The sequence below is a fragment of the Hyalella azteca genome, unplaced genomic scaffold (genome assembly GCF_000764305.2).
Source record: "Hyalella azteca isolate HAZT.00-mixed unplaced genomic scaffold, Hazt_2.0.2 contig12555, whole genome shotgun sequence".
Lineage (NCBI taxonomy): Eukaryota > Metazoa > Arthropoda > Malacostraca > Amphipoda > Hyalellidae > Hyalella > Hyalella azteca.
In genome coordinates this window covers 401,970-419,064 of record NW_025942510.1, presented here as the reverse complement: position 1 = coordinate 419,064, position 17,095 = coordinate 401,970, and the positions used below count along the sequence as shown (strand labels likewise).

Below are 17,095 nucleotides of genomic sequence, written 5' to 3'. Positions count from 1 at the left end.
AACACGGTTACCTCACCCGCAACGTGAGACATCCACCCGGCAACATCGTGCCTCGTCTCATCTCGTCTTGTGCCTTGTCTCATCTTGTCTCGTGCCTCGTGCCCTCGTCTCATCTCGTCTCGTGTCTTATCTCATCTCGTCTCGTGCCTTTTGTCGTGTCTCGTCTCATGTCTTGTCTTGTGTCTTGTCTTGTCTCATCTCGTGTCTCCTTTCATCTTGTGTCTCATTGCATGTCTCGTCTTGTCTCATGTCTCATCTCGTGTCTCATCTCCTCGTCTCATGTCCAATCTCACGTCTCGTCTCATGCTTGTCTCCTCATCTCATGCCTTGTCTCATGTCTTGTCTCGTGTCTCATCTCACATCTTGTCTCATGCCTTGTATCATGTCCAATCTCATATGTCTCGTCTCGTGTCTCATCTCCTCGTCCCATGTCTTGTCTTGCGTCTCATCTCACATCTCGTCTCATGTCTCGTCTCATATATTGTCTCATGCCTTGTCTCATGTACCCTCTCATCAGTCTCATGTCTTGTCTCATCTCATGTCTCAGTCTCGGCAGTAGTTCAGGACCAGCGTACCTCACTGGCTCATGACTGAACTGAACGTAAACAGCGCGACAGGACATGGTAGAAAAACTGTCCGAATGGCTGCAAATCTCTGAAATTTTGAGAGCATGTTCTAAAAACTATAATCTTGATTTCAAATTATCTTTCAATAATTTCAAAATACGATATCCATGTTTATTTCCCGCCCAAATGTTACCTCTTGCACATCCCAGCTAAGCAGGTACTTGATAGACATTTCTCGAAAAAAAAAATGTCGTCATAGTTCAAGTTTTTTTAGTCCGTTTCCAAACAAAAGTCAATCAAATTAAGCTAACATTTTGGCGGGACTTTCAAAATTAAATACCTTACGCGCGCCGATGCGGAAAGTGGCTGTCCGCCATTTTGCCAGCATTGTTTACGTTTGAGGGTACTTTGTGCACATACCTAGTATGAGCAAAATAGGATGAATGAATTTATTTTGAATGGACAGAGAGGTGGACGGGAATGGTATGCATTCCTAAGAGGTGACAATAGGGAAAAAGGTCTGAGAGTGGATGGGCTGAACATAGGAGGAGTGTATGTGACTGAGAGAACAAGAATGGCTGAAGCTGTGAAAGAGTTTTGGGAAGACATAGGTGGAGTGAATGAGGTATTTATGCCAGATGAAAATGTCATATCTCTAGAATATAAAGATCTGAGTGGTATAGACGGGGAAATTACAAATGTGGAAGTGAAACGGGTGGTGGAGCGACTGAAGAATAATAAGGCAACTGGAATGGATGAGATACCATATGAGATGTATAAGTATGGAGGTGTGAGTGCAATTGGTAGACTGACTGACCTATTCAATGTTGTTTGGATGAATGAATGTTTACCTGCGGCATGGAATGAAAGCCAGGTTACCTTGCTGCACAAGGGAGGTCACAAGAGCAATCAAAGAATGGAAGAAAGTAATAGAAAAGAGAGTGAAATTGTGTGGTCTAAGAGTATGGAAGCAAGGAATGGAAAGAAAGGACAGCCTGAGATTGTACAAGATGAAAGAAATGCCAAGGTATGAATATATATAGGATGGAAGTAGAGGTGGAGACTTAATGTTCTGTGTGAGAGCAAATGCGTTGGGTGTGAATGCACGGACATACAGGTGGAATGATAGAAGAGAAGACATTTGCTTTATGTGTGACAGAGGTGAGAGGGAAACTGTGGAGCATCTGATGATGGAGTGTGATGCATATGAGCAGGAGAGACTGGAAATGATGAGAGTGATACTGGATGAGAGGAATGAGGGTAATGGTGTGATGTATGAGCGAACAGGAGATGAATGGATTGCAATGATTGTGGGACTGTCAACGGGGGTAACTGCTGCTATGATTGAGAGTGGAAAGCGATTTTTGGAGAGTGCTTGGAGGGTGAGGTAGAGGAGGTTGGCTAGAGTGGAGGCTGGGAGGGTGTAAGAAAAAAAGCAATAATAATAATAAAATTGAAATAACCAAACCATAATAATATCGCAAATAGTCACTCAGGGCATACGAGGCCCCATGGCTAATATAATTATCAAATGCACAGTGCAATAATTGACACATAGCAAAAATAAACCAATGAATTTCCCCTTGAACTTCTCTTCCCCTTGATTACTTCTCAACCTTAACACAAACTTTCACACCTCTTCTAGCCTCTTCTCTTTAATGTTGTTTCCACCTGGCTTGGTCTCCCTTCCTTCTTCTTACTAACAAATGAAAATGTGATGCGTGGCTGATGGCCGTTGCAAAGGCTTGACCCTGAAATTCTTTCTCTCAGAGTCACCACGCCCCAAATCCAAATCCAGAACTTCTGTCAGCTTCAGGAGAGCTTGCTGAGACTTCAACAAGAGAGGTTACTATTAACATAAGCTCTCGGCTGTGTGATTTTTGCATCGCAGCTATAAACAGTGTCTGGGAGGATTGAGCATTTGTTCGACGAGGCAATTCGACTCTAAATTAAATCTACTTTTGAAATGGTCTGAAATTCCGGCAAGCGTCGGAAAAAAGAGGTTGATACTTCTTGGACTTCCCGCTCATCTGATGACGACAGCATTTATTCAGAACCCATACCTTCAGAACAACCGCCAGCAGGGCACTTGTCAAACTTTGATCAATTGGGAGACCCGAAATCAACATTAGCCGTTTGTTCTAGTTCTACTGAGCCTAACAGGGCTAATCTGTCTTCTAGTCCAGCACCCTCTCCCCCTCCCTCTGTATCGGCTAATAATATGATACAAACAACAGCTTCAAACTCCAATGCTGTTGTGAGACAAAGGAAAGAGCCTGTGGCTAATTTTGAGGGTTTCCTCTCATGTGAAGATGGGGAACATATGCTGGAACCTGGAAGGTGTTCCAGTTCCAAGACCTGATTCAGCCACTAATGCTGGATTGCTGGCCAGGTCCACCAGGATACCAATAAAACATCTGCACAAACTATTGATCCGACTTCACTTACAATTTTACAAACACAATTCAAAATGGCCACGATGCTTCATGCTGATAGACCTGTAGTGCTTGTTGAACCAATACCTGATGAACGCCCAATCTCAAAATTTTTTTCTAATGATTTGGCACTAAGCAAAGCCCTTGCCAGTGAAGTTGCCACATCTCCTTTTGGTAAAGCAGGCATATTTCAGATTAGGAAAAATACTGCCCGTAACCTACTTATCATCATACTGAAAAGTACTGTAAAGTGTAACCTGTGTTCCTGAGCTCTTGTCTGTGAACAAGATTGGTTCTTGGAATGTTAAGTGCAGGCTCCCACTCAACCAGACTCAATCTGTTGGAGTGATTGGTCCATTTGGTGAAGACATTACAGATGCTGAGCTGACCTCTGAGCTAAGTTCTGCTGGCTACCCAAAAGCCACTGCAGAGAGGATCTACAAAGGCAAAGAAAAGGCTAAAACAGCAATGTTCAAGGTAAATTTTGCTACAAATACTCTGCCACCATACATACACTTGGGATATCAGCAATTCAAGGTCAATGCCTTTGTTAGTAGACCATGGCAATGTTACAAGTGCCAACGTTTTGGCCACAGTGCAACTTATTGCAAAAATGCTGCTCGCTGTGTTGGATGTAGCGGTCCCCACAATGTCAAGGAATGCCCCAGTGTTGGTGGTAGCTTAGCCCCTAAGTGCTGTAATTGTGGAGGTCCCCATACAGCCAATTATGGTGGATGCTTGCAAATGAAGTTCCAGAGTCCAGACCCATGTTGAGCAGACTCGGACAGTCCAGAAAATTTCCTACCGAGATGCTGTGAAAGTTGTCAATAGGACTCATCCCTCTAAAAGTGCACAGAGCCAGCCAGAATTATTAAATCACTCTCCTTATCCTAATAAGGATAATGTACATAACAAAACCATGCAAGTGAGAGGCCAAGGGACCTCTAGGCTCTATGCAGTCAGTTGCCACACAAACTCTGGGTGGCAATGAGCCTCCTTTTGCTCTATGTGGGGAAATTTCTGTTACTAAATTAATTGAACTGCTCTGGAAAGTTCTGTGCTTTTGTGGCAACACTGCCAATATAGATATTGTTGAGGCAGTGACAAGGATTGCCAAAGAAACATTCAATGCTTCAAACCTGCCTATGCCTCTAGAAAGGGTGGAAAAAGTTATTGAACCAACCTCTGAATTTCAAACTGCTCCCTCTTGCAGAGCTGAACCTGCTGATAGTGATATTGAAATGATGGATTCTGAATTGGAGCGCTCACCTGTCATTGGTGGCCAGTACTTGCTAAGAAATTCAAAACATTCCAATAAACCCCCGCGAACCACAACTATTGGCAGTAAGGTTACCAAGCAAACAGCTACACAGCGTGGCATTGGCTCTGGCCTTAGGTGTGCAGATCTGACATCATCCTTGGATAGCAGTACAGCCAATGTGCAGCCTTCTCCTATCATAGGAGGCCATTTTGTGCACCAGGAAAATGCTTCAATAAAGTCTGACCCCCCTGCATTTCACGATGCCAAGTCACATGTATCTGGAGGCAGGAACCAGGGAGGAATACACAAAGGCTCAGCAGCACAAGAAGACAACCCCAAATGCCTCTCCAAAAAGAAATAAAAATCCAACAATGGAACTGCCATAGCCTAAGGAACAAACTTAGCAACTTTAAACTCCACCTGTACTCTTCCAAACCTCATGTTGCCTGTCTGAGCAAAACCTGGCTTAACCAAAACACTGAACCTCATTTTATAAATTACTCAACAGTCTTTAAGCATAGAGATTGTGGACTGAGGGGTGGAGGTTTAGCCATACTAATCCGTAGTGACATCTCATTCCTTGAAATTCCTCTCCAACCTTTTCCTGCTGGTGCCCTGGAAGTCCAGGGCATTAAGGTTTTCCTGAAAAACAGTTCTCTCTCTGTAATGAACATATATAATCCAAACCAACCAGTCACCTTTAATGAATTGCAGCACTATTTTCAACAGTTCGGGCCCTCAGCAATTATTGTTGAAGACTTTAATGCTCATCACCCCTTGTGGGAACCCTCTAGGGCACCCAACACCACTGGTAGGAACTTGATGGATGTCTTGTTACAAAATCCTATGCTGGCTCTCCTTACTCCTCCAGACTTGCCCACATATTTCAATGCCTACCTTAACTCATTTTTCACCATTGACCTTACCATAATTTCAACCAATTTGCAGCCAGTAGCTTTTATTTCCACTGAACCTGATATGGGCAGTGACCATTATTCTGTCCTCACCACCATTGGAGTTGAGCCTACCTCCATCCAGCACAGGCGCCGCCCTGCATGGCTGTTTGAAGCAGGATCCTGGGCAGCTTGGTACTCCGCATTGCCTCCAGCTAATAATGAACTTCCCTCGAATCTTGCAGAGAGCGCTAGGAACTTTGTAGAAAATATAATATCTGCTAGCAACAAGGCCTTCCCTCAGAGCAAAGAAGCTGTAACGCCCAAATATAGCAAGGTCTGGTGGTCCCAGGCATGTGCTGATGCTGTTCACTCAAGTAAAGCAGCAAAAGCTTTACTCATATCCCAACCTTCACAGGAGAACTTGTTGTCAGGCTCAAGTCAAATGGGAAGTCAGGGCAGCAAAGGAGGCCTCATGGAGGAAGTTCTGTAGTAACATAACCTCTGACACCCCAATTGCCAAGTTGTGGGGCCAGATGAGGAAACTGCAAACTCCATTTACATGCAAGTCGCAACCTTTCCTAATGCTCAACTCAATTCTCTCAGATCCTGCTTCCAAGGTGGCTGCCTTGGCTGACCACTATGAACAGGTCCTCTCCAACTCCATCTCCTTATCCTAATCATATTCTACTCCCTCTGGCATTGGCTTTAAGTGTTGACCTTTTTTCTCCCCTCAATGCCCCTTTCACACTGTATGAACTAGAAACCTGCCTGACTTCACTCAAGAACACATCTCCTGGCCAAGACAATGTACATAACAAACATCTTTCTAACCTTCCTCCTGACTATAAGATGTGGCTAATGAGACTTTTCAATGAGAGCTTTGCCTCTGGAACAGTTCCATGGGAGTGGAAGACAGCATTAATAATACCATTTCCCAAACCCAACAAGGCCCTTACCTCCACTAACTCATACCGCCCAATTTCCTTGCTGTCCTGTGTTGCCAAACTAATGGAACAACTGGTAAATCAACGTCTGCACTTTTTTCTAGAACAGAGTAATGCTTTTAGAACTAGCCAGGGGGGATTCAGACCTCGCTTAGCTTCAATTGACCAGGTGACCCGATTAGACACAGCCATCCGAGATAGCCTCAGGACCAAATCCGTGCTTGCTGTTGTCTTTTGTGATTTCAGTAACGCATTTGACACAGTCTGGCATAATGGCCTCTTATATAAGCTGAGCAGGTGTGGGGTACAGGGCAGGATCCTGTGCTGGCTGAGAAACTCTGTCTGACAGATCTTTTAAAGTATTCTTTGAAGGAGAATATTCCTCGCTGCACAGGATTAAGAGTGGTGTTCCGCAGGGAGCCATCCTTTCTCCATTACTCTTCAATGTAGTAATGACGGACATTCCTTCAGTCCCAGGTGTACACTGTGCTGAGTATGCAGACGATGTAGCCTTCTACTCTTCTGATACTGACATTGCCCAAGCTACAGCTCGACTCCAAACACAACTTGCATCTTTCTATAACTGGTCCCAACAATGGGGCTTAAAACTAAATCCTCTCAAAACTAAATGCATGTTCTTCACAAATAAACATGTTATTCCTCTGCCTTTAAGTATTGATGGCCAACCAATTGAGATAGTTCATAAGTATAAATACCTTGGTTGTGTCTTGGATGCTCCCAGACTGCGATGGGGTGCACATGTTGAATCCCTAACAACTTCATGTCTTCCTATCATTAATCTACTCCGATCCATCTCACACAGGAATTGGGGTGCTGACCGCACTTTACTAATCAAACTGTACAAAACTCTTGTTCTCAGCCGCTTAGATTATGCTGCTCCTCTCTATGCCTGTGCATCACCTACTCTCCTGTCAAAATTGAGCGTAATCCAAAATGCTTGCCTTTGCCTGGCTATAGGCTGCTGTAAAACAACCCTAACTCCCTCCTTGGAAGTTTAAGCCCATGTTCCCCCCCTATCCATACATCGGCTGGAGATACTGTGCAAACACTTTGCTCGCCTTATTCAACTCCCTGTACCCTCAATAATAAGAGACCTCTTCCAACCAGCCTACAACATTCAGCCCTCTCCATGCTCACGCTCAATTCTGCCTCCCTTCCCTTTCTCACTTAAAATGCTAGGAATACTTTCACAAAACTGAACCTCCCTGTACCTCTCCCACGAAGGCATTCACTTATCTCCCCCCTTCCACCCTGGTTCTACACCAAAGACTGTGTCCTCACAAACTTTTAACTTTCCCCAGTAACCTCCCTCCTCCAATAACGCCATTCAAATTTACAATGATCTCCTACAGACAAAATATGTAGACTTCACTTTAGCATACACTGATGGCTCCCATGTGCAGGACCCTGTGGCCTCAACTTTGGCTGCTGTTGTGATTCCAGCCAGAGGGGTGGTCCTTAGCTGGAAGCTCCGTCCTGAGGTCCAGGTGCTTGAATCTGAGCTACGGTATTTGCTATTCATGAGGCACTGCACTGGGCTATAAATAACCTGAGAGACAGTGGGAATTTTGTTGTTTTTACAGATTTCCTGAGTTCTCTACAATTGATCGCGAGTAGGAAACCACAAAATTTTGCCCCTCTTGTGTTTAAAACACAGGAAAAATTAAATTCTCTCAACTCTCACACAGCATAAAGCTCCAGTTTGTGCCTGGTCATTGTGGGATAGCTGGCAACGAGGCTGCTGATCATGCAGCAAGTGAAGCCCACCAGCTCCGATATCATACACTTACTCTAGTCTACATGGAAGAAATGGTAAGATCTCTCCACCATACTGTTCTGGACTATTGGCAGCAGGTCTGGCTCAGAAATGTGCAAGCTACTGGGAAGGGCCTTTTCCTCACCAGGGTGAGAAGTGAGGTAGGACTGTGGCCATGGGCAGCAAACAGGGATAGGATCATAGAAACAGCCCTTGCTAGATTACGTCTAGGACATGCAGGTGTTAATGCACACCTTGCACGCTTCCACTTATTAGACAGTCCTCATTGCTCATGTGGGGCTGATACTGAAACAATAGAGCATATGCTCATTTACTGCCCGCTCCATAGACTAGCCTGGAACCGCCTTGCCCTCTCACTTACTGCAATCAATGTAGATCTTACTGTTAAGAACTTACTTGGAGGAGGTCCCTTCCCTATAGAGACTCAAAGTGCAATAGTAGAGGTTTTCTCTACCTTCCTTCACTCAACTAACAAACTAAAGTCATTGTAATCACCTGTGTACCATGTAGTATCCAGGTACTAAACACCTAGCAGCTCACCTTAAAGAAGTACTCTTACGCACTCTCTATGGAACTAACACCTTTTTGATTTAATGTTCTCTCCCCTTGCACCATTGTAAAAGCAACCTCTAGTTTATGATGTCATGAACTTAAACTTGACTCTTTGCTTGATTGTATATTATGAGACACCATTTGTGTGTCTCTGCCATGCTGTTTATTTTCTCTGCCAGCTCTGAGATACCTGCAACTCGTACAGTCTTGGGGCTACATGGACCTGTCTCCAAAGCTCCCTTAAGCAGCAACCAAAGAAGAAGAGAGAACTTCAGAGAAGGTGTGCACAGTGGAGACAAGCCAGAGCTCTAAAGCTGTGCGCACTACAGTGAGCAAGAGAGAGCAACGATATGCTCTGTAGAGTGTAGTCTGTATGTATGAATACATATATATGACGACTGGGCACACTAGACTGCTTCAAAATAACTCGAGTTGCTCTGCCTGGCGCCTGCAACGCACCAGCTGCAGCTAGTTGCCTCTGAACATGTCAACCACCACAAATTTTAGTTGCGTTGACTAGGTGTCATAACTAGTGTCTAGTAGCTACCTAACTGATTCACCATCAGTGATGCCGGCATCAGGGTTCAGTCTGACTCAGTCAGTGAATGTCACTGTGTCAGTCACAGTGCTTAGTGGAATCACTGTAAGTCTGTAATGGATTAATTAGCTCATGGGCATTAGGCTGAACTGCTGAAGTTCTGAACAACCTGAACCTTTACCCCTGAACCATGCACAGTGATGCATTTTAGTTAATAATTTGAAATTATTAGATGGGACTATACAGGAGATATTTATCTAGCAAGCGAAGAATCTTGCAGTGCCAAAATTGGTTGGATTTTGGAATGCTCTGGTAGACTGGTTGCAGCTCTAAAAGATATTTTCAATACAAGACAATAATAAAGAATGTGTAATTGTCATGTGTGTGTGATTGTCAATAATATGGTAACCATTTATTTTGTAAAATTATTTAAATTTACCTATTATATAGGTGATTTTCTCTTGCAGATTTAACATATTTACCTATCTAATCAATTCTTCAGCAAAAATCGATTACAGTATTATAAATACATTTTTTTTTTGTCCAGCAATACCTTATAAACAACTGAAACATAAACATGGTAAGTCTTGAGCTGCATCTTATTGTTGCTTCTATGCTTTAAATGTAAATGATGATATACCTAATGAGTCCTTTTTCACCTCTTGACATTATTTATGGAAATTTCTCAATACTGTTGGGCTGTCAGTGGCCTTATTTTGTTTATTGCATCTCTTATGCAGCTACCTACTAATATGACTATTGACAGTCTACTGTCAATGCCACTCAATTTGCCATAGCATTTAGCCAATTTGGAATATTGGGCAGAAGCTGCCTAAACTAAAATCAGGGGTAAAAATTATAGTTTCACGAAAAATTTTGTAAAATTGCTCGTGAAAAGAAGTTATTTTTCTCACTTTTTACAAAATAAATTGGGAAAGGCCAATGGAATGGGCAAAATTGGCCAGATTCGCAGGCGTTTTTGTCCATTTCACAGGTGGCTTCTGCTTCTGTTGCCAATCTTCCATAGATTATCATGTCATGGTAGAAATGATCTTTTTTTTTCGTAAGCTAAACAGAATTAATCTTTTCTAGTACAATCGTAACAACTTTTAAGTTCTTATGTATAAATTGAACCCTGCAACATAAGTTTATTTTCTAACTAGTATTGCATAGTCTTATTGATGACTTGTGAGTTGAGTACAGTAACTGCTAAGACTGCACCGTCAAACAGGGTAAAAAGGGACGGTTTTGAGCATTTTTTATTAAAAACTTCTTACCATGAAATATTTCATAAACAAGTTTGGGCTCATTTTAAATGTCTTTGCAAGGGCTATCGTATGGCATCTCCAAAAAAATTCCATATGCTATTTGTAAGGTGCTAGACGCAATATAAAAGGCTCCTGAATTAATCTGGAAATGGGGTAAAAAGGGACACTTGAAATAAAACTCAATTTTGAACATTTGAAGCATGCAGAGTGTACTAATATATTACTAACAGTACTCTGAAGTCCTCCTCTTCCTTTGTAGATGATGTAAATGTTGAATAAATTAAATTTTCTGTGATTTTTACCTGGTTTTTCTTCATTGATATAATATTACCTTATCCATACATTACTGTGTTATTAATGTGATATTACTTTATCAATGGACATGCGATTGAGCATTGACAATGACCTTGTCCACTGCAAGCTTTATATCAGCAGCCATGTAGCATTTCTTCTGTATCTGTAAGCTTACAGAATGGTTTGTAATTTCGCACAATTTTAATCAAGTCGAGTGATTTCACTATCCACTGTGCAGAGAGTGGATGAATATTGCAAGATATTTGGCGACGCTTCACTCGCTTCAGTAGCAAAATTTATGCCTTCAGGCTTCAGAAGATCTTGCCGACACATTTAGATTGAAATTCTATCATTTAATATATTTGTCAGTCTTTGGCCAACTATTTTAAAAAAAGTAAGGTTTCCGGTATGTTGGATTGATCAAAATGAAGTCTTTGGCCAACTATTTTAAAAAAGTAAGGTTTCCGGTATGTTGGATTGATCAAAATGCAGTGAAGCTTGTCTGGAAATCAGTTGCGATGAGTTCCCACCAAAAAAATGTAAACAACAAGTTCACGATTACGTAGTTGCGGTCACATTAGAGTGGTCAGACTGCATTATCACATGTTCAGTTGACTCTTGCTGTACAATCAGACTGTTTTTAGGTAAAATTAGTTATTTGGGGTAACACGTGCATGCAACCTTGTAAATAAGTTCGTGGCTTGTAAATAGTTTTTCATTACTCAGCGTAAATGGCTTTTCATTAAAAATTACCTGGCAATGCATCTTAAAATTACCCGGCGACGCTTAGGGCTTAAAAACCCATATATTGGCGACGCTGCATCCACCCTCTGCACCATGGTTCACTATAACAAAAAAGATTGTAAAAAACACCTGAAACAGGAAGGAATATTTTAGTGACAACCAACATATTTTCCGGAGAAATAAATCATACTTTAGGTTAATTACTTTTCATTCTTTGTTGCCCAGTGCTCAATTCTATCTGTGACATTCTATGCACAATTTTGTGATGACTGATGCAGTAATTTTTTATAAAGTGACATTTTTTTTCACTGAGCGAGGTAAATGTAATAAAAATTCTTTGATGTTAATTGATTTTTTCATTAACTGGAGCCTTTGCTAACCAAGGTTCTACTGCAAATGTAATTTTAATGGTATCCCTTATTACCCTGGGGGGGTGTCCCTTATTACCCCGTCTTGCGGAAATGGCCACCATTTTTTCTTTGAGTGAGATGTGCAAATTCTGTCAATCATGTTTTTAAGCCAACACTAGTGTGCAACTTTTATGTAAGTAAAATTTTTCAATAGGACAAATATTTTTTTCTGCTACAGACCTTAGCAGAGGTACTTTCCCAAAATCTCACTTTTCACACTTTTTTCAGGGATTTTTTAGAGGTAATAAATGTATGATTTCTCAACTTGCTTTATGCTGCATAGATAGTAAAAATTTTGAACTTTTCACCACTATTTTTAGTTTTGCAATATTTTGTTTAGTTTAACTGCTACAACATTTCTACAAAATGACTGTCCCTTATTACCCCACCTATCCCTTTTACCCCGTTTGATGGTACAAGATGACTTGTGTGTCATTGACAGTAGTTGTAGAACCAAAAATGTCAATATTTTCACAGTATTAGCATTGTGCTAATCATTAAATGATAAATTAACCTTCCATGCATAAAATTTCTATTCAAAATTCTATGTTTTTTTTTTCTTGTTCTTGCATGAGTCACATGCTTAATATAATTTTGTATCATTCACTCTGATGTACATGAAAAGGCCATTAAATTAATAGCTTGTATAAAATATAAAATTACTAATAATATACTAATAAAAATTCATATATTAGTATTGATGTAAAAATTCTGTTGGAGACATTTCTGCACTTGCTATATCCAAGCCTGCATTTTTCATCTCAAATTTTATTCTTATTTGTTGTCTAATTTCATGAATTCTGTATGAAACTTTTTATCAACAGTTTTCCTTGAATCTCTTTGGTGAGGGGCTGAACCCCCGACCATTTGACACCAATTACCGATGTTACTCCGTGTCCATGTTCCCCAGTAGTGACAAGCAGGCTGTTGAAGACGGTGGCAAAAGTGAGTCCATATTTTATTTGATATTATTATTGTTAAATATACAAATCTCAAATTGATCAATTAAACCCTTACAATTAGAAGAAGATTTCTGTTCACAAATGCCTGAATTTATTTTCAAAGTTTCTTTCCACTGAATCATTTTTCAATTGAATGCAACAGTTCAGTATCCATATTCTCATGCTATTCTCTTGCATCTATTTTTTAATTTACTGCTACCTATTTACTGGGCAGTCATTATGCCACCATCAGCATTAGAGCAGCTAACACGGCTCAATGTTGAGTACCCTATGCTCTTCAAACTGACTAACCACCGCAGCAAGAGAGTAACGCACTGTGGCGTCCTCGAGTTTGTGGCTGATGAAGGAAAAATATACATTCCATATTGGGTGAGTTGGTCATGAGTACTAAATATTTTTAACCTCATATGTAGCAAACATTTCTCTGGATTTGACAACGGGAAGTTAGTGAAGTTCAAAGATTATGTATTGATATTGGATTCGTGTGGAGACATTCCTGCAGAAGAAAGAACTAATTAGTACCATCTGAGAGGAAGTCTCTACACACCAAAGTGACCAATCGTGTAATTCCTTTACATTTACTAGTTTCAATCAAACATTTTTAGATCAAACATAAATTCTATATCTCCTTAAACTCCAATTACTAAAACTCAAAAAAATTTAATACTTTTGTTTAAATTATTCCTGCTAAATCAATTCTTCCCTACTTATTTATCCTTGAGATGGAATAGTCCGTGTTCACAATACATATTCACAATTCACATATACCACATTGTAATGGAAATGTTTCAAAGACATGCTTCACGATCAGTTTTATAATCTAACATAGTACTAGTATACAGTTGTGTTTTATATGATATTGGCTACAAATTATTGTGACACAATAATTTGATAATAATAACTCATTGCTTTATTTTATCAAACTTGATGTTTGATTCAGTCTATCTAATAATTGATCAAATTGAAACAAAAATAATCTAATTAGCATCATGCATTGAGCAGATGATGCGGAACCTGCTTCTGGATGAGGGAGATAATGTGCAGGTTCAGTCTGTGTCTGTGCCAGTTGCTACTTTCTCCAAGTTTGAACCTCAGAATGTTGAGTTCCTTGACATCACTAATCCTAAGGCTGTACTTGAAAATGCTCTCAGGTGAGTGGTCCTGCTTCAATCTCAACTGGTTTTTCTTCTGCAACCTTTTTCTTAAATGACTATTTAAAATTTCATTTCTGTAAAATTGATAGAATTTGTATTAATTGAAATTAGATCACCATTAATTTATTTGTATTTATATTACAAGCATTTTAAGGCAATCTTCATCAAATTTCTCATGAAGCAATGTGTAAAATGTTAAATCAACGTATATACATATATATATATATATATATATAAATTTACATCAGTATTATTCCACATTACGGTAGTATTGAAAGTGCATCTATTTTAGTTCACTTTAATATGTATATTAAATCAATGTGAATTCACACCAATGTCCATCCACATTAATGGTAATTTATGTAAACAATTATTCACATCAATATAATTTTATATCGATATTCAACTCGCATCAATATTGTTGGCATGTATTTCGCATCAGGAACTTCGCATGTCTCACCACGGACGACGTGATCGCCATAAACTACAACGACCGCATCTATGAAATGCGCGTGCTGGAGGTGCGGCCCGGCAACGCTGTCAGCATCATCGAGTGCGACATGAACGTAGAGTTCGCCGCCCCTGTCGGCTACCAGGAGCCACAGCGCCCTAATGCTGCCAGCTCCGGCGCCATCAGTGCTGTGAGTTATATGGATCAGTGCTGTGAGTTATATGGATCAGTGCTGTGAGTTGTCATATGGATCAGTGCTGTGAGTTGTCATATGGATCAGTGCTGTGAGTTGCCATTTGGATCAGAGTGCTGTGAGTTGCCATTTGCATCAGAGTGCTGTGAGTTGCCATTTGCATCAGAGTGCTGTGAGTTGCCATTTGGATCAGTGCTGAGTTGCCATTTGGATCAGTGCTGTGAGTTGCCATTTGGATCAGAGTGCTGTGAGTTGCCATTTGGATCAGTGCGGTGAGTTGCCATTTGGATCAGTGCTGAATTGCCATTTGGATCAGTGCTGTGAGTTGTAGTACGAGTGACGTTATTAATATAGACTTCTTCATGCTTCAGTCGGAAGAGGAAGAGCAGGAGGTTCTGACCGCGGCAGCGGTGGCCGCTGCAGGCAGTGAGGGCTACCTGGCCTTCCAGGGCTCCGGCTGCAGGCTGGACGGCAAGAAGAAGAACCTCCAGACGCCTCTCAAGGAGCTCATCCAAAACGTGAGCATGTTTATCACTTCAATTCCCGCGTCCATAGATAGATATCGGTCATAAATGACCGATAAATCTGGGTAATATTATTTTAGGTTGGCTAAATAATGATGTATAATGTGCTATTGTGTAGTATGGTGGTGTCAGCACTGATTAGACCATGTTGACTTGTCGCCGATTCTTAACCGCTCGGCCATCTTGCTGATGTAGACCAGAATAATCACTAGTCGCGAGTTAAGAACCTCTTACTCGCGGCTCTAATGTTACTGATCTTAACCATTCGGCGACCCTCTACAATAATTAACTGCACCACGGCTCTTCTGGCGTATTAAACTATCGTTAATATGTAATTGCTGATGGAAAATGTTGGTTGTCTATTGCTTATATTTTATATTGAAGTTAACCGTGTACGCAGGTGGAGCTGAAGCGCGGGGTGCCAGACTATAATTACGAGGCGGGGACAATCAAATTCTGGAGACGCCCTCCCCCGCGATCGTCAACACCGAGCGACAAGACGGACACAGACGGCAGCGGATTCGATGCCTTCCAGGGCGAAGGAACCAGTTTAAGGCAGGCTAAGAGTAAATAAATAATAACGTTAAAGGTTGTTATTACCGTGTTGCAACCAGGATACGAACGTGCCGAGTGTTGGGTTTGAGCTGAATAGCATACGTGATCAAGTGAGTCTGAAAACGGTAGAACACCCAAGTTGCACCACCGTCAATGTCACTACCGCACTTACGTCCCTGGCATTAAGAGAAACTATCCATTATAACATAGTGATCTCGGCGCTGGAGTGTAGGCCTGATGTGGCATGTCGCCACATCAGTAAAATTGAATAAAATTGAATGATAAGTTTCTAGCACGACCTAAACGGATATATTATGTGGTAATCGAACCAAATCGTAGTTCTGCGCAGCATCATAAGTTTTCTATCAACGACCGGCGAGTGAAATGCAGTAACTACTGAGTGGGGTCCAATGGTATTGACGGTAGGGTTCTACAGGGTCCGTATTATCTATGGCAACGGATGTTTGCTATAGGAAATAAATTGGTTTCTAGGGGACTTTTCTTTTATAATGAAGCTTAGTATCATCTATTAATTAATCTATTTTATATTGCAGAAGTCTAAGGTGTCTAAATTTACTATTATGCCAGTAGATAGATTGATGCAATTGTAACCCTTCATGAAAAGGGTGAGAGTAATTCAGTTATTGCAAAAAAAGCTCCAAATTCGTCGTGAAATTGTGTGGAAGGCGGTAAAAAACTCAAGGAAACTGGTGATACATGCAATCGACCTGGTCAAGGAAGGAAACGAAGTGTCCGACCAAAACAATTGGTCAAAAACACGAGGGAGAAGTTGAGAAACCCTCGTCGCTCAGCTGCAGAAGCAGGAGTCAGTCAGACATCAATGCGTAGAGTCCTCACAGATTACCTCGAAAAAACCTCCCCTTACAAGATGCAAACCAGGCATGAACTAACAGACTCATGAACTAATGAGGCTCCAAATATGCCATTACATTCTGGACCTCAATGAGGATGGCACGCTGCGCAACTTGGTGTTCAGTGACGAGAGAAAATTTGACATTGAACAAAGCGTTAACCGTCAAAATGACAGAGTTTGGAGTCGGGATGGATCTGTGGCAACCAGAACAGCAATACGACGTCAAAATCCCATGTCCGTGATGGTTAGGGCCGCGGTAACCGCCACTGGGAGGTCCCCACTCGTTTTTGTCCCATCGGGAGTAAAGTTGAACAGTCAGCGATACATTTCGGACATTTTGGAAGCTGCGTTGTTACCTTAGGCCCGTAAACACTTCAACGGCTCACCATGGAGTTTTCAACAAGACTCTGCCCAATCACGTGGCTCAATTATGACCCAAAACTGGATTCAGGGTCACATCCCAGCGTTCATTAGCAAAAATGAATGACCCTCAAGAAGCCCTGATTTAATCCTCTCGACTTTTCTGTGTGGGCTATTTTAGAGAGTAGGGTCTGCAGAACACCTCTTGGTTCTTTGGATAGTTTGAAGTTTAAATTGACACGAGAATGGGACTTGATCCCTCAAGAAATGCTGCGTGTCTCCTGTGAAGCTTTCCTGCGTAGATTGGAGGCCGTCA

General features: G+C 41.3%; 1 protein-coding gene across 1 annotated transcript; it reads left to right on the top strand.

The window, feature by feature from the left end:
* The first annotated feature begins 9,438 nt into the window (after positions 1-9,438).
* On the top strand, positions 9,439-16,041 carry LOC108669544 (ubiquitin recognition factor in ER-associated degradation protein 1). The gene is made up of 7 exons (XM_018156914.2): positions 9,439-9,570; positions 12,531-12,651; positions 12,883-13,037; positions 13,671-13,819; positions 14,265-14,463; positions 14,838-14,984; positions 15,391-16,041. The coding sequence occupies exons 1-7, from the start codon at positions 9,568-9,570 to the stop codon at positions 15,562-15,564; spliced, it is 948 nt and encodes a 315-aa protein (XP_018012403.1). The 5' UTR covers positions 9,439-9,567; the 3' UTR covers positions 15,565-16,041.
* Positions 16,042-17,095: the final 1,054 nt, after the last annotated feature.

What these genes read in the sequence shown, in the direction of transcription:
- LOC108669544 (XM_018156914.2), top strand. An exon ending in TGTTGAAGACGGTGGCAAAA is followed by an intron (nt 12,652 to 12,882) that starts GTGAGTCCATAT and finishes TTTACTGGGCAG; the next exon opens with TCATTATGCCACCATCAGCA. An exon ending in AAATATACATTCCATATTGG is followed by an intron (nt 13,038 to 13,670) that starts GTGAGTTGGTCA and finishes TGCATTGAGCAG; the next exon opens with ATGATGCGGAACCTGCTTCT.